Source organism: Chenopodium quinoa, unplaced genomic scaffold (genome assembly GCF_001683475.1).
Source record: "Chenopodium quinoa cultivar QQ74 unplaced genomic scaffold, ASM168347v1, whole genome shotgun sequence".
In the NCBI taxonomy this organism is placed as follows: domain Eukaryota; kingdom Viridiplantae; phylum Streptophyta; class Magnoliopsida; order Caryophyllales; family Amaranthaceae; genus Chenopodium; species Chenopodium quinoa.
In genome coordinates, this window is record NW_018742558.1 from 1,154,014 (window position 1) to 1,172,821 (window position 18,808).

General features: G+C 31.1%; 1 protein-coding gene across 1 annotated transcript; it reads left to right on the forward strand.

The window, feature by feature from the left end:
* Positions 1-7,421: 7,421 nt before the first annotated feature.
* On the forward strand, positions 7,422-11,241 carry LOC110720554 (chromatin modification-related protein EAF7-like). Its single transcript, XM_021899591.1, has 14 exons — positions 7,422-7,474; positions 7,565-7,612; positions 7,710-7,757; positions 7,892-7,999; positions 8,373-8,534; positions 8,803-8,850; positions 9,098-9,154; positions 9,243-9,280; positions 9,480-9,557; positions 9,652-9,744; positions 9,890-9,998; positions 10,193-10,350; positions 10,720-10,800; positions 11,012-11,241. Exons 1-14 carry the CDS (start codon positions 7,422-7,424, stop codon positions 11,239-11,241), a joined length of 1,311 nt encoding a protein of 436 aa, XP_021755283.1.
* The last annotated feature ends 7,567 nt before the right edge of the window (positions 11,242-18,808 follow it).

An 18,808-nucleotide genomic window follows, 5' to 3' on the forward strand; every position in this document is an offset into this window, starting at 1 on the left:
CCCTATTCTATCATTTCTTCCTTAAGCACTCCAAGGAATCCATACAATACCCAACGTTCTATACTTAAACCAAGGCGTGAAAGGTATAATTGACTGAGGGTTTGGACCAAATCAAATCTATATTTATTTAATTTAATTTCCATTTGATTTATATTTTTATTGAAGTTACTAACAATTTATTCATGATGTAGCAATTTAAAGGAACGCGCAAAATGTAAGTAATTAATTAAATTAATTACACTTATTTTATTTTATATTGCTAGTATCATGATTAGGTTATTTTATATTTGATTTGACTAACGCTATTATTGTTGAATTTCTTCCTATATTAATGTTTATTCTATTATTTATTGATCACCATATTGCATGTTAAAGGGAATATGTAAATGAAAATCACGCCTAATAAGATAATTTGGACAACCGGTTTAGGATCCTTTTTAATCTTGTTATTAATTCAAGTGATCACAAATATTTTAGAATTATGTTTTGCATTAATATTCAACCAATTTAGCTTAATAATAGTTTGGAGCAAATTGAATCTTTGTTTGTATGCCTTTGAGATCGCAGGAATCACTTTTCACTATAAGAATCGAGTAAAGGCCAATACGGGCGAATGTGACTCCATGACTCATTTTGTACCATCATTCCCGATCCTTCTTTCGTGGTTCCGAACCATATGGATTTCGTAATCTCATGGATTATGAATGGGGTGTAACCTTCACGGGTCAATCGTTGTTGCCTATCGTTGTCCCTTATCGTGGTTGCCTTTTTATGATCCGTGAACGGTTTACAAGTTCCTTAAAAACTTGTTGGCGGCTCCCTACTTTATTTGTCCCTAATCGTATTATGTTAATTCCCACTTCCTATGAGTGCCAAGCATATTCACACATGCTTTAATGTAGGCGCACTTCGAGCGACGCGTACAGGGTAACATTCCCGACGATGTTATTTACCCTGACTGGTTTCAGCCTCCACCCCAGGGATACGATAGGGATCCCACTTCCCATGGTATTTATACCGACTATTCTGCCTTCCATGGGTACGACCAGGACATTCCTTTCGGGGGACCGGCGGGGGGAGAGTTTTCATGCTGATTATTTTGGTGGTAGCTCTTCTGGTGCAGGTGGCAGCGGAGATGGAGGTTTCGGCTCCATGGATAAGGATGATAAGGACTAGCTATGCTGGGCTAGTTCCCGAGCCAATGAGGACATTGTCTGATTCTGGCTTGGGGGAGATTTTGGATTTGGTATCTTTCTTTTTCTATTTTCTTTCGTTTTTGGTGTGTTTTCTTAGTTTAGATTTATTGCTTTCTAGGTTAGTTTTATTGCTTTCTTTTATATGAAAAATACAAAAAAAAAATTGAAAAAATAAAAAATATACAAAAATACGTTCCAGTGAATTATAAATCATGCTTTCCTGTGCCCCATACTTGAGAAAATTTGTTTTAATTCTTGGTATATGATGATAAATATTGTGGATTAGTTAATCATGATTTGATGTTGGATTGCCTTGAAACCTTAATGATATGTCCATTTTATATAGTAATTTACCCCCGTCCCTTGGTCATAATTAGTAGTGTTTTTGGCTCTTTCGAGCCACTTTTATTACTAATTGGTGTTTTCTAGTGTTTTCGTAGTTTTAGTTGTATTTTACAGGAAATTGCACTTTTGGAGCATTTTCCCGGGTTTTATGGATAAACTACGGAAGCTAGAAGGACACAACCACTTTTGAAGCCCAGGATCGGTGAGAGCCGATGATTAAAGGCTCGGTGTGAGATACCGAGGTTATTGGATCGTTTAATCAAGACCCGATGAGGAAACTTAGATTGGGTCGAGGAATTGAGCCCAATCGAAATCCGAGCCTCGAAGAAGAAGACTGGGCCCGATCGAGCAAGCTTGCGCCCGATCTGGCGGACGCGCATAAGAGAGCACCAGTAAGAAGGCGCGCCCGATCGGGTGAACGTTAGCCTGATCGGGCGCGGCTGCCCAGATGGATCGTGAAGAAAAAGGCGGGCCTGATCGGGCGGCCCTTCGCCCGATCGGGCGCGTGTTTTTATCAGAGATAGATTAGTTTTAATTCTTGTTTTAGGGAATGTTTAAGTAGGAGATTTGTACGCAATTTTGGGGATTACCTTCTTTCTTAGATTTTCTCTCTCTACTTAGGATTTTTCTCTCTCTTAACTTTTCTCTCAACTCTTGTTCTTAATTACTTTATTAATTCCAGATTCGTTTGGTAACTATTTCTCTACTCTTAATCTTAGTTGTTTATTTCATTCCTTTAATCATGTCTTGCTTTATTGCTTTGATTAGTTTAGTTTTTACCATGTGTGAGTAGTTTTATTTCTAGGGTTTATGGGGATCCATGAATAATATGAAGGGGTAATTTATTGTTGTTAATTATCAATGCTAGATTAATTTCCTATTGATTGATTTAATGCTCTGTGACTAGATTAGGCCTGATCTTTTATGCATGAGTTTGATAATGTTGATTCGAGATTCGACAGATGAGAATTGATGTTTAGGTCTAGTTTCAATAGGCAGATTAATTTATAAATGGTTAAGTCGAGATTCGAGAGATGAGATTTAATACAGATAGATTAATTCTGTGATTGTAATACATAGAGAAAGCCCTTTACGATCTGGTTAATTGATACATTAATGATTGACTATTATTGATTTTTGATATTGCATGATAATTTCTTATTAAATTGTTTTAACGCTTTACAATTATGGCTTGTAAAAGTATAGCAATATTGAATTGATGAATCGAGCAGATGTTAATTTGATATTAAAGGCTATTTTCAATAAGAACTTAGATCTAGTAAATTGCGAGAGCCAGTTAGATCTATGTTGATTAATAAATTGCGAGAGCCTGTTAATCATGTTATTTATGAAATGTCAATGATTGATTATTATGTTTTACCCTGGAGTATTATTTATTGGTGAACCTATGCCCTAGATCCTTTTATATATTGTTTTCTCCCTATTCTCAATCTTCGTAGTTTAGTTTATTATTCAAATATAAATATTGGTTACTTCATGGTCTAGCTTATATTAGTTAATTAGGAATAGAAAGACTTGTTTCCCTGTGGAGTTCGACCCTACTTCCTTATCTACTTTAGTTAGAGGACTTAGGTATTTACTTTTGATTAGGGGATACGACTTTACCCTGTCACTTAACATGAGTCAATTTTGCCCAACTACTTGTGAATATAATGCTTGACTAGTTGATTTGGTTAGGAATGTGTGATAGTTCATGGTATGTCAATGAATTTGAGTATTGATTTGCAACTATAAGTAATGTTTGTAAGACTCATTATTATGCACATTGTGGAGGACGAAGGCATTTGTTCTTTTAGGTAGCCTCCAGATGATATTAGATACATTTGTTCCCTTCTTGCTACCCATGTTGTTGCCTTTACTATTTATTGTTTATTAGCCATATTACAAGTCGATTTTCCCTATTGGTTACTAGTTCCGAGATTGGCTTGGGGAGCTTTTAGTGGGTGAGGTGAGGGAGTTTGTAGTGTGCTTATTATTTGCACAATTTGGGTGGGTTTTGAGAAGCTATTTTGTTCTTGATCATGTTTATTTTTGATGAGTTCGAAAGTTATATTTTCTTGAAAAAATAAAGTATGATGTTATGAAAAAAGAAGTTCAAGAAAAAAAAAAAGAGAAAAATAAGTGGACTTCAAGAAAAGAAAAAAATTGTTCAATGTTCAAATTTTCTAATTGGAGGTTGATCAAAAGAAAGAAAAAATAATTGAGCTTCAATGAAAAATTCAAGTTTGGAAAATAAAGTTTGTTATTCACTCCAGTTCTTCATTATTATATCTTATGAGTGAAATTGTAAGAGTTGGGATTGTTTATATTGTTTGGAGTTGTATTTGGTGGATTATTAATCGGGGTTGAGTTGTGTAGGAGATGTTAATCATCATTTATTTTGATCATGGGTTTTATTAGGATTTGCTCCCTTACGCATAGCTTTTCTCTCACTTATTCCCAAATGATTACCCTTTACCCTAGCCTTACATTACAAGCTTTAAAGACCTTCCGACCTTTAGTGTTGTTTATCAATGCAAGTTATGATTTGACATATTTCGAGTCGACTAGTAGGTTGAGTGTACATCTTTTTACACACACGAGAGTGTGAGTTGGGAGGGCATTGTTCACATAAAGGTGTTGGTTGGAGAGCGATCGAGTACATCTTTTACTCGCCACATAAATGAGAGTTGAGTGTGTGAGCACTAGTCTTGAATTCTATATGCTCTTGTGGTTTGCTCTATTTGACAATTGTTAGGGAGGAAGGGTAATTGGACGGATTTGATTAGTTGGTTTTGAAGCATGTTTATTGGATTTACCTTGAATTGTTTGTGCTTGATTTTTACTTTTTGGGGTGAAGCATATTTATTTATTCATTGATGAGATCTTTGCTTAGGGACAAGCAAAGGTTTGGCTTGGGGGAGTTTGATATGTCTATTTTATATAGTATTTTACCCCGTCCCTTGGTCATAATTAATAGTGTTTTGGCTCTTTAGAGCCACTTTTATTACTAATTGGTGTTTTCTAGTGTTTTCGTAGATTTGGTTGACTTTTGTAGGGATTTGCACTTTTGGAGCATTTTCCCGAGATATTATGGAGCAATTACAAGCATTGGAGAAGCATAACTAGTTTCTATAGCCCAGGGCCGGTTAGAGTCATCGAACCGGTGATTAAGGGCTCGGTATATGTGATATCGGGGCATTTGGACCGAGTATTCAAGACCCGAAGAGGAAACCCGGATTGGCCCGAAGAATTGAAGCCCAATCGAAGTCCAAATAGTTGCCCAAGAGTGCCGCCTGGCCAAAGAAGCTAGCATCCGAAGGCGCGCCCGGCCGGGCGAGGGAACTAGGGAAGTAACTCGACGCCCGAACTCGCGCCCGGCTGGGCGCGAGATTTGTACCTGATGGAAAAAGGCGCGCCCGATCGGGCACGTGTTATTATTAGGAGACGATTATCGTCGTTTAAGTTTGTTTTAGTTTAGGATTCTTGCTTAATATAAATACTTTTCCGTTAAGCGAGTTTAGTATTTTCTCTTACACTTTCTTAATTCCTTCTTGGATTTTCTCTCTCTACTTAGCTTTTAGATTAATTTCTCTCCCTCATATACTTTGTTCTTGACTTTATTCTTAATTCCATATTTCTTTGGTAACGATTTCTCTTCTCTTAATCTTAGTTATTTACTATATTATATTCCTTTGATCATGTCTTGTTTTATCGCTTTGATTAGTTTAGTTTTAATTATGTGTGAGTAGTTTTATTTCTAGGGTTTATGAGGATCCATAAATAATATGAAGGGGTAATTTATTGTTGTTAATTGTCAATGCTAGATTAATTTCCTATTGATTGATTTAATTCTCCGTGACTAGATTTGCGCAGATCTTTTATGCATGAGTTTGACAATATTGATTTAAGATTCGAGAGATGAGAATTAATGTTTAGGTCTTGTTTCAATAGGCAGGTTAATTTATAAATGGTTAAGTCGAGATTCGAGAGATGAGATTTAATACCGGTAAATTAATTGTGCGATTGTAATACGTAGCGAAAGCCCTTTATGATCTGATTAATGTATGCATTGATGATTGATTATTATGTTTTACCCTAGAATATTATTTATTGGTGAACCTATGCCCTAGATCTTTTATTCATTGTTTTCTCCTTATTCATTATCTTTGTATTTTAGTTTCCGTTAATTATAATATATTGGTTCTTTTATAATCTAGATTACTTTAATTAATTAGGAAGAAAGACTCGTTTCTCTGTGGATTCGACCCTACTTCCCTATGTACATTAGTTAGAGGATTTAGGAATTACTTTTGATTAGGTGATACGACTTTAACCTGTCAATAAGCACCAAAATTAGAAGGAAAAATAAAGGAGATATATGGAAGAATTTGGGAGATACATGGTGACACGTGCATTAGTTCGAAAGGTGGTAATATTAGTACCAAAAAAATTAAAATAAAAAAAAAGACAACAATTAAGGTTGGTAACATGAGTGCCAACAAACAGACAAGAAGAAGAGTCAAGATTAGAGGTTGCCGGTGACAAGAAGACGAAACAACATCAGTGGCCGTTGGCAATAAGAGCATGAACAAAAATTGAAAGAATAGTTTGTGAAGACGCATAGTTTAGAGTATAAGATTTTATAGATTAAGGGGGAGTGTTAAAAAGAGTGATCTAGAAAAATCTAGGAAATGATGTAATAAAATCTAAGAGTAAAATATCCTAGAAAGTTTAGATTAATAATCTATCATAACATATTAGAACAATATAGAGTAGTGTGAAAAATTCACCTAATTCGTTTAATTAACTGATATATACTACAAGCCTACTATAAATATACTATGCATGTATTTGCAAGGGTAGAGCACTAGGAAAGAAACCCACTCCCGTGCATTTGTAAAACCATTTTATCATCCAATCAAATCATCACATTATATTTCTTTGTCTCCCAAGTCTAAACCCATTTAATAATCAACGAAACCCACAACACTTTCGCACACCTAATTTCTAACAGTATCCACACAATGAACAACACGTTGTATCGTCACTTATATTTGTTACCCGTGCCTCGTATCCACAAAATGAAGAGCGTGTTTCCGTGTATACGCTAGACTATATAGATGCGAGACCGTGTAAACAGGTTATACATAAAATGGCATTTTAAAGTGGATAGTGTTCGTGTAGTACCTTAATTTTTAAACCAATTTAATTATTATTAATTATAATTATTAAGCTTAAGTATGTCTTATTTCGGATCTTATAAACCTGTTTATAAAATGGACAAATAATTTTCCCATATGCTTATAAAATATTTTATTAAGATATGAGATTAATAAATTATTATTTTTCCTACATATATATATATATATATATATATATATATATATATATATATATATATTACAACTTTCAAGTGGATTTTTAAGAAGAAAATTGTATATAATTTCCTAAACTCTAGTTATAAAGTTATTATTTTTATATGAGTCTTATTTCATGTACATAGTTTTAGGTAATTCCTATTCACTACACCCCACTTTAGCTAGTAATACCTACTCCCCCCCAACAAATTACCAAAAAACCCTTACCCCTACTAACAACACCAAACTAACCACACCCCAATAACCATGGTAAACCCACTAACCACACTACATGTAGTTACTGTGCAGTTACCCCCATATACCACGGTAACTGCAAGTTACCACACACTCATCCACTCATATATATACAAATTAAAAAAAATTCAAAAATTGATCAGTTTCTTCATAAGCAATTTCTCTCTCCATTTTCTCTCTCCATTTTCTCTGCATTCGCAATCCACTGAAGCAATTTCAAAAACTGATTTCTGCAAATTTGTTACAATCTCATCAAAAATGAGTAATGTACAAGAAGAACATGCATTACAAAAAAAAATCCACTGAAGCTTCAGAATCGTAAGTACTTTGAGCAATTTTTGGAAATTAAACCCTAATTTTTTGAAATTTTGTTCAATCGCAATTTAATTTGTTTAATTTCTTTTGTAGAATACAAAACGAAGATCCAAAGGACAACAAAGAAGATACTGATGCTTTGTAAGTAAATAATTTTAAGAATTAAACACTTAATTTTTAAAAAATTTGTTCAAAAACAAGTAAGAAAAGTTTTAATTTGTGTAATTGTTTTTTGCAGACTACAGAAGGAGAACGAGGTTCCAGAAAATAAAGATGTTGCAGTTTTGTAAGTATTCCTTACTTAATTTTGAAATTTTAAAGTTATTTATCATGCATTTTGTTAAACTTTTGAAGTTATTTATAATGCATTTTAATTAAATTTGTAAATTGAAAAAATTAAAAATAAAAATATGCAAACAGAGATGAAACAAAGCGCCAACCTGTATCTCCTTTGGTTGATCCTGAACTTTTAAAAGACATAATAATGTCCAGTTGTCCTGCTGAAAAAGAAATTTCTCCAATTCCAAGGTATATTGATCAATTATGAATTACTAAATGTTCAAATACATGTGTGAAGTTGTACATTTTGACTGTTGTTTTTTAATTACATTATTATACAGGTTTAAACTTGTACAGTTATACATATATAAAAGTTCATTTTACTATGAACTTATGAAAATTTACATATTTGTTTATGATCACATATATATATTTGTTCATTTTATTGTAACCTAATGAAGAAGTATATTAACATGATCCTTTTTTCTATAAATATGCAAATCATTTTCATTAAGAATAATGAACATTTATATTTGATAAAATGATCAATTACAGTTTATGTTACAAAACTTAATAGAATGCATGCAAACTGATAAATTGATGGTAACTTTTGATATTGTAGTGTTGAACCTTGTAAAGTGAAACACATGATGAAATTTAGAGATGGAAATTCTGAACCTAAAATTGAACAAGAGATTATACCATCAATTATTTCCAATGAAAAAAAAGAAGACCATAGTAGTTGGTGGGAACCATATTTTGAAAGAAACATGTTAGACCCCAAGTAAGTTAATGTATATGTAATTTATTTATTTATATCAATAATTATATACATGTCAGTTTTCTAAAATAATTCTTAAAATTCTAGTGAAAAAAAAAATCAAGGTAACTTTTATAATGTCAAAATCAAGGCCAGAGACAAATCAACCAATAAGGTATTAAATTTTAATAGTATTTTCAGAATTTAACAAGTAAAATATAACTATTGTTCTCAATAAATTTCCTATTACAACCTAGTTTAATTTTAACAATTGAATTTTAAAACAATGTAGAGAAACAAATGCGGAGGAGTCAACTGCTGCTGATAAGTCACAGAAAAGGTAAATGTTCATTATCAACTTATTAAATAATCAATTACATAAATACAAATGATAGATTTTATATTATTATAATTTTTTGACTTTCAGTGTTTAGGAGAAGAAAGAAGCAACTACTAGTACTCAAAATGTAGAAAATCCCATAAACAAGGAGTAAGTATGCATAGAGGAACAAATGTTCATTATCACTATATAATATAATCATTTTTAATTTTATTTATATTGACATATATGTAAAACCTAATTTCAGAGATTCATCAGTTAATGTACACAGCACTACTGAAGCAGAACAAAAAAGAATCCAGAGGTATACAATCTACAACATCATAATCATCTTTTTCAATTTTTATGCTGTTGAATTCTAATGTTTGTGATATTATTTGAAAATAATACAGCGAAAAACAGTGCAACATAGTGCAAGAAAAAATCCAAAGTTTGCAAAACAACTCAGAAAATTCTTCAAAAGCTTCAAAAGAAGAATCTGATGTTTAAAACAACAAAAAAGAAAAATGAAAAGTTTGATGATGTAAAGAAATCAGTTGAGGAAGGTAAACATGTAATAATATTTATTTATAATTTGTAGAATATTTTATATGAATACCATATAATTATATATATATTTTCTGAAATAGTAGAGGGAAAGAAAGAAAAACCTCAACATAAGGAGAAGCTAGAAAAACAGGGAGCTGCAGCAAAACAAGATATTCAAGGTAAAATGTTCATATATAGAAAGTAAAATGAACATTGTTTATGCGATTATTTATTTGTCTACGTTTAATATATGATCATGTTAATATATTGTAGGTGATGCAACAACAAAAAATATTGTGACTGAAAAAGAAAAAATCCATGAAGAGGAAAAAGACAATCCAAAGAACAAAATTGAAAATACTCAAGGTAAAATGCTTTTCTTTATTATATAAATTGATCAATAGTATCACATAAAATGAACATGTTATCTGCTTTAATATAAATGTTCATTTTATGTTATGTTTGTGATCATTTGACTTAAGTACAAAACTACATGCTAAAATAAATGCAGCAAACAAATCATTGAATGTGATCTCTATCGAGGATGAGACTCACCTGATTAATCAAGAAGATAAATCAGATAATCTTGAGGATAGTGCTTCAATTGATCCTAGTGAAGGGTCACAAAGACAAAAAAGAATTTTAAAATGGTTGCAAGAAGGGGAGGAAAAAAAATAGCCCTTTAGTAGAAGAGCTGTCAATTGGAAGGGTTACAAGAAGCAAAGATAAAGGTATATATTTTATATAATATTCTATACATAATAAGTTTTACAAATGTCATTAACTAATTGTCATTATATAAATGTTACAAAAGTTCAATCTCAAGCTTCACAATCAGAACCTGCTGTCAAGAAGCTTCACCAAAACAAAAAAAGACAGCTGCTTTTACTGAAGCAAAACAATCTGGAACTCCTGAAAAAGATCAGAAAAAAGGGCAAGCAAAAGATGTTAGTCCCATTAAGAAGATGTCAGGTGCACCAGCTGAAAAAATAGTTTAAAAAGGTAAAAAAAAAAAAAAATCATTTTTACTAGTGTAAAAAATTAAAGAACATAATACTTTTTGAAAATGGACATTTATGTTTACAAAAATGATCTATATGATATTTTATAGAGGAGGGAAAAGGACTACTGCTGCAGATATTAGCCCTATTCAAAAGGAACCAAGTGCTCCTGCTGAAAACCTGTTCAATCAGGAAAGAAGAGACCAGCTCCCACACCAGCAGGAGGAACAAAAAAAATTGCTAAAAAATCTGGTATAATCATGCTATTTATTTATGTTCATTTTTAAAAAACTTAATGATCATACATAGTAAAATGATCATGTATGTTATTTTTATATAGAAGGGAAAAGGACAACTACTTTAGATATTATTCCTATTCAAAAGGCACCAAGTGCTCCTGCTAAAAAACCTGTTCAATCAGGTTAGAAGAGATTTGCTCCCACACCAGCAGGAGGGGCTAAAAAATCTGGTATAATCATACTCTTTCTAAATGTTCATTTTAAAAAACTTAATGATCATTTATAGTAAAATTTATATTTATTTATATACAGAAACATTTATATTTAATTAATTAATGTTCATTTTCAATAAATCAAATTTTCATACTTAATGACTTATATATTCATTTTCAGTTGTTAGCCCTGCCAAGAAGAATGCTGGGAAAAGGAGAAAAATAGATGAAGTTCCATCTGATGAACCATCTGAGGATCCTTCTGATGAAGATTCCACTGATAGTGGTGATGACAGTGAAGATTCTGCCTACAGAGCTGAATCAGAGCTTATTGATGATGCATATGATAAAGATGATGAATTAGAGGACGAGGAGGAAGTTGAAGAAAACCAAAGAAGAAAAATCCAATGAAGAAGGAACAAAAGAAAGTGAAGGCTGAGAAGGTAGAGCAGAAGTTAGTGGTGTATAATAAAGAAAAGAATGAAGGAAGAGGGAGAAAAAATATAAAAACAAAAATGGTTGTGGTAGGGGAAACAGATGAAGTTGAGGAAATTCAAGAGGAGGAGTTTGAGGAAGAGAAATCTTCTAAAAGAGGAGGACATGTCAAATTCATTGCATGGATAGATAAGATGACAGATACACAAAAACAAGAAGTTGTTGACATAGGGTTAGGATCACTTCTTAAGATCAATTTACCACAACTTGATCAGAAGTTCTGTAATTGGGTATTGGATAGTTTTGAGGAGAATAGTCAGAATTTTGAACTGCAAAAGAATGAAAAAATTCAAGTTGAGGTAGAGGATGTGAGGGTTGTTTATGGCTTGCCTACAGGAGAAATTACAATTGTTGAGGCAAAGTTTGATAAAGCTAGTGAGGAATATGCAGAATTTCTGAAGAAATGGAGAAAGTCATGGTCAGGAAAAACTCCATCAGTGAGTCAGGTATAATCTTTTATTTTCTGTAATAATGTTCATTTTGTATACATTTAATGATCATTAATTTTAAATGTCTTGTTCATTTATTTTACAGATTGTGAATGGTTACATACATGATAAATTCAAGAACAACAGACCACCAAGTGAACATTTCATAACCAATTTTTTGGCAGTTGTTGTGAACTGCATGATGAAGTGCATATCAAACAATCAATGTCACTTCAAGTTTCTTTTTTCAATGATGGACAAAGAAAAAATAAGAAATTTGAATTGGTGTCAGTATGTGTTTGATTCACTAATCAAAAGTCATGTTGATTGGAGAAAGCAGAAAGGAAAGGGGTTCTACAAAGGCCCTTTGCAATTTTTGATGGTAATATATGGTTTTATACAATGTTCATTTATATTGTGAAACATGATCATTCCTTTAATTATTAATGTTCATTTGTAATTTGAATAATGTTCATTTTCTGTTTTTCCTTGTAGCTGTTTTATTTTGATAGGGTTCAAAGGTTAGACAAAAGTCCTCCAAGAACATTCCCCATTATATCTGTTTAGAATAGAGACATGGTTCTTGAGAGGTTGAAAATAGAGTATGAACTGGGGTTTGGTAGAGGTAAAATCTTACCTAGAATTGTTGTTCAAGTGGAAGAAAGTCCAGAGGTAAAAAAAAATGATCAGTTATAATGACATAAATGTTCAGTTTATTTATAATAAAATTATTTTGGTAAAGGCTTACAATTTGATTTACAATACAGGTTTTCATGAATGACTTTGTTAGCCTAGTGAAAGAGACAAGTACAAACTTTTCAAGACTTTCTGGAAAATTGATGAAGGCAAAGGAAATATTTCCAGAAAATCAATTGGTTAGAAAGGTTGATGAAGTTTTAGGAAGAATGGCTACAAGGGAGCAATAAACTCTAAGTCAAGATGAAGAGTTCTATGAATCAGAGGAGTTCCTAAATGCAATTGCTCAAATTGAAAAAGATCTCATGGAAGCAGCTGATTTGAACAAAACTACAAACTGGAAGGAGAATTATGATGTACGAAAAGCATTCACTTTACATTTAACTCCACCATCTCCAGCCATTGGTAAGTATAAACTAAATTAATTTTTAAGCATCATGATATCACTTTTATTTAAAAATTTTGATTATTAAAAATTTGTTGAAAATAGGTACAGGTTCTACATCTACAACAAAGGCATTGATTATTGAACCCCCCAATTCAAACATCTACTTCAGCATCAATTGGAAAAGCTAATGAAAAAACATCTATTCCAGGTTCAATATGTTTATAATTAATAGCCATAATGTTCTTTTTAAAATTCCAACTATACTTCCCTTCAAAAAAAAATCCAACTATACTTTATCAAAATTGTTTATTTTCAATATTTTAATATGTAAAAATAAATTGATATTTTTTACAGAAGAAAAAAAAGTAGCCTCTGCTACAAAAGAAGCTGAAAAGACGGTTGAAGAAAGTTCAGCTCCAGGTAAAAGATGTTCATATATAAAAAGTTTAATGATCATTTACAAATATATTTCATCACAATTGTTCATTTTCAATATTTTAATTTCTAACATAAATTAAACCATTTTACAGGAGAGAAAAGTGTAGGCTCTGCTACAAAAGCATCTCAAAAGGTTGTTGAAGAAAGTTCAGCCTCAGGTAAAAGATGTTAATATATAATAAATATAATGATCATTTACAAATACTTATCTGTATTTTCAGTGAAACCAAACAAAATAGTAAATTGTTCATTTCTAACAAAAAAAATGTTTATTTTTTAGGTGATCCACAGAAGGGTTATTCTACAGCACCTTCTCATGGTGACTTAGAATTGAGCACAGGAGAAAAGAATGAAGAATATGAAAAAGACGAACAAGGAGGACAGGGGTAATATGAATACCTCACCAAAAACTTCAAGATGTATTCAGTGACAATGTATCTTTAAAATAATTTAAATATGTAATTAGTAAGACTAGTCTTTTATTTTACTAGGAAAAAGTACTATTTATTTTTCTAAGAACAATTTGTGTTATGGTAATTTATTTTGCTAGGAAAAATTAGTATTATGTGTTGTATTATAAATTCCAATATAAAAATGTTTAGAAATGATGGTTATATTCAAAAGTTATTGAAAATGAACATATGATAATGTATGATTGTTCATTTCTATACCTACTAACTACCTTTGATGTTTCAGTGAAAACAAGGAAAAAGATTCATCAGCAAAACTCATGAACAGGTAAACAATTATAAAAAGTAATGAACATTTACATATAAGTAAATATTCATTTGTTCTCAATGTTAAATAATAATGAACATTTTTTTATAACTAAATGTTCATTTGTGTTGTTTAATATGATCAGGAATGATGAAAAGAAAATCTCAATTGCAGAAAAGAGTAAAAAGACTGGAAAGGAGAAAGTTGAAAGGTATATTTATAATTTATTTATATACATTTAAATGTTCATTTAATGTTCTTAATATAACTCTACTACATTTATTGAACGTCAAGACCACAACGTGAAAAGCAAACAATTCCTCTTGTTTTCCGATCTCCGTACATGATCAAGTACAAAGATCTATTAAAAGATGAGAAGACAATGAACCAAATTGCAGTAGACTTTGCTCTCAGTGATAAAGATGAAAGGTAATTACTTAAACAAACTTAATTAAAGTGAAATATATTATCTTAAAATATGTTCACATCTATATTACTAAATGTTCATATTGCAGTGTTCTTTTATACTATGATGGGTTGAATCTCATCAATAGAAAAGAAATGAAAACACTTGGAGATGATGTTGAAGTAACAAATTGTGTGATAGATGGATGGGCAACAATTCTTAATCATAAAAAGCCAAAAAGCAAGATTTACTTCTCCACAATGCTTCATGTTAGTTTTACTTCTTTTTTTTTTATAGTAAAAGAGTTGTTATGTTGTTATAATTGCTAGATTTTCTTTAATTTTGTATATGATTGTTTCTATTTCAACAACACATTATGTGTACAAATAGAGTTTGTCAGGAAGGCTCATCCATGAAAACAAGAATTGATAATTTCATTGAAAGAATTGACAATGAGTTGAAGATGAATAAGATTGATAGCATTGTTAGATACAAAAAGGTATTGCCATGAAATTCATAATAAAAATGTTCAATTATGATTAGTAAAATGATAAATAATAATTAAATATTTGTTCAGGTCTTCTTCCCAGTATCAACTTCTCAACATTTTTTTCTCTTGTGCATCAATCATATAGAAGAGAAAATTCATATTATTGACAATAGGAAACTACCACAACATGTCACAATCCAAGCAAAGTATGAAGATCAACCAAAAATGTTGGTGAGTAACTATGTTCATTTCTATTTGGCTAAATGATCATTTTTAAGTTCCTAATTGTTCAAGCATTCTACACATAACCAACTTCTAATTAAGTTTTACAATTGCTTTTGTCAGTTGAAAGGATTGGCAGGACACATGAAACACCTTGGATATGAAGATGCTGATAGAATTGAAGAATACAAAATTGTTTTGGAAAAGATGAAATGGCGTAGCAACGATGATTATACAAACTGTGGAGTATACATTATGAAGCACATGGAAACCTTCACTGGTGATCCTAATGAGAAATGGGTTTGTGATTTAAAAGCAAACAATGTAAGTATCATAAATGTTCAATTATAAAATACATAATGTTCATTTAAAAAATGTACAAAAAATAAACATTATAATTCACTTTGTTCAACAGGTGAACAAGATTAGGAAGCTAAGGATTCAATATGTAGCAGAGCTGATGCTATTTGAAGAAAACACTGAAGCAAGGATAAATAGAAGAAAAGCACGAAAGTTTGCAAAGGAGTAATGTCATCACATGTTCATTTATGAATATAAATATGATCAATTTATATACATAGACATATAGATTTTATGTTTTTCATAGAGTATTTTATATAATGTTTCTTATAGTTATTTGAATATTAACAATATTACTTTCTTTTTTAGATACAGTTTATATGAAAATTGAAAATTTAAAAATTTGTTTTTAGATACAGTTTAAATTACTTAATAAACGAAACATTTAAAATGTTCATTACCAATAGAGTATATGCTCGATACCAAAATCAAATTTGTTCAATTACAACACTTGCAACAAAATATTAAACTGAAGTATATATATTAGTTCAACAAAACAAATTCTTACTTGTTATTTTTTGCCAACCTCTTAGCAACATTAGTATCAAAAAATGCTAAAAACCTATCATACTTATAAGAAACATGTTGACCACCACGTTGAGTGCCTTGAACACATTCGTCATTTGAAGGAGCTGTAACTTCAATTCTGCTCGAAGATGGTAAAGGAATTTGAACAGGTTTTGGAGGTAACTGATCATTTCTTGAAGGTAATTGAATATTTGCTGAAGAACATTGAACATTGATTGGAGAAACTTGAACATTTCTTGCATGAAATTGAACATTTCTTGCAGGAAATTGAACATTTCTTGAAGGAACTTGAACATTTCTTGTAGGTTCACTTGAAGAAACATGAGCAGTACTTGAAACATTTAAATCCTTCTCCTACATAAGAAATATTAAGAATTATCATAAATATAAATATACATATTAAAAATTATAAATGACATTTAAAAAGAATAAATATACCTTAGCAAGAGCAGAAATATCTTCATCAAAAGATATATTGGATCCAAAAGAACTTTCAACAGCAACCTAATAATACAAAAATTATATTTACATAATGGCAATAATTTCGAAAAATAAAAACAAAACAAATTAAAAACATAATACCTGATTAAAACCATTAAAAATACTTTCATCAGAGTCATTAGAAGAATAAGGAACCTTTTCTACAGAAGATGCCTTCTTAGCAACCTAAATTATAAAAGCATAAATGATCAAATTTGTGATCATTCATAGAAACATAAATGATCAAATTCTGAAAAAAAGAATTATAAAAATATTACCTTAGAAGGTAGGTTTTTCAAATATAATCAGTTCATTAGAATCACACATAGAATTAGCATAAGAAACAGGAATTCCATTATCATCAAAATCCTAAAACAAAGAAAATAAACATTAGTATTAAACTAAATGATCAAATATGAAAACCTTTATGTTCAATAGTACCTGAACTCCTGCTTGACCTTTACCCCTAGCTTTATTAAACTCTTTTTCTACAATACTTTTAGGCCGTACATTTCTCTCACCAACAGGCCTTTTTTCCGGAGGATCATTAACTTCACGATCAACAATTTCAATACCTTCAGCAGCCTCATTGAAATCAATTGTGCCCCTAACACTCTCAACTTTGTCTTTTAAAATATTAAAATAGAGGTCAACTTCAGCTCTTGCAGGCCAAGAATTTTAACAACTAATTACCAACTTCACAAACTTCCTTAATGTTTGTGACCTCCAAACAGTAGTAGACACCAAATTAGTTCTTGAAGAAGGTTTATCAACAGTAGTATGAGTACACATTGCAGCCTTTGTCCAACGCTTCATAATATACTCATCCGGAATCTTAGGTACACAATGTAAATGATATACACAAAGAGAATGAGAACATAACAATCCAATTTCACTAAAGTACATGCATGTGCAACATATAGCATGAGTTTTTTTGTTGAAAACAACTTCATGCCTAATCATATCTTTACCAGATCTCCATAAATGGTATGAATATTCAGGAAAAGGAAGACCAGCATCAGAATGTTCATAAGAAGTACCCTTAATGAACTTTTCTTCAAAAATAATATATGCTTGAATGGTGTACAAAGACTTAGCATGAACTAAAATGCTAATATGAGCAAAAGCAAGATGACGATTACCCCTCAATGTATTATTTCCATTCTCTTTGCTCCTCCACTCAGAATTAACATCAAGAAAAAACATGGTAAAAGTCACACAAACCTTGTGTCTTATTAAGCCTTTCCGAAACAAATTTATTTGTAGTTTCACTTCGTTGAGATGATAAAACACCACCAGACCAATGCTTCTTAGAATAGGCTGGACACCACATCTCTTTAATCTTGTACAAATCACACAACCAAACATCTTTTTCACATTTATATTTCATTAACATTCTGCATAAAAGATATGATCATTAGATTATGTAAAAATGAACAAATTTATTAATAAAATGTACATATATACAACAATAAATGATCATATTAATAAAATACAATGATCAAATTTGAAAAAAACATATTAAAATTAATAATAACTAAAATACCTTTTCCAAAAATGTTCAAATTCAGCAGGGGTTTCACAATACTTAAGCAAATAACCAAACAAATCTGTAAATCCATCTAAATCTCTTAAAGCCCCAATATGCTTCTTTGAATTTTGCTCAATGTGCCAAACACAAAAACGATGATGCACACTTGGAGGAAATACATTCCGAATACCGGCTGCAATTGCTTGAGCTTGATCAGTCATAATTGTGATAGGACTTTTGTTTCCCATAGATTTCAAAAATGTATCAAAAAGCCACACAAAAGATTCAGTTCGCTCATTGAAAATAAAACCCATACCAAACATAAGGTTATTAGCATGATGATTCATATCAACAAACGAAGCACAAATCATTCCATATTTATTTGTCCTATACGTGGTATCAAAAACCAGCAAATCTCCAAAATACTCATAATCTCTCTTCATCCGACCATCACGCCAAAAAAAGTTAACTAAACACCCATCCTCATCTTGTTCAAAGTCATAGTAAAATTCAGCTTCATCAAGTTGTCTTTTAGCAAAGTATTTGATCAATTGATGACTGTCACAATCATCAAGTAAAGATCGTTTTTCAGCAGATAAAGCGTTATAGGCATCCGATCCCGTAAATCCTAAATTAGGAGACCCACCAACATCCTTCTTCATTGCCCTCAACGCTGCAGAAATTTTAACTCCACTACACCTTAAGTAGACATGAATCGCAAATTTTCTGTAAAAACACTTCTTTGAGACCTTAACAAATGTCTCTTTTCAAGAGGAATCGTATGATGATTATGTTTCAT

Coding starts and splice junctions, on each gene's coding strand:
- LOC110720554 (XM_021899591.1), top strand. CDS start 7,422: ATGTACAAGAAGAACATGCATTACAAAAAAAAATCCACTGAAGCTTCA. Junction 7,475..7,564: donor TCCACTGAAGCTTCAGAATC/GTAAGTACTTTG, acceptor TTTCTTTTGTAG/AATACAAAACGAAGATCCAA. Junction 9,558..9,651: donor AGCAAAACAAGATATTCAAG/GTAAAATGTTCA, acceptor AATATATTGTAG/GTGATGCAACAACAAAAAAT.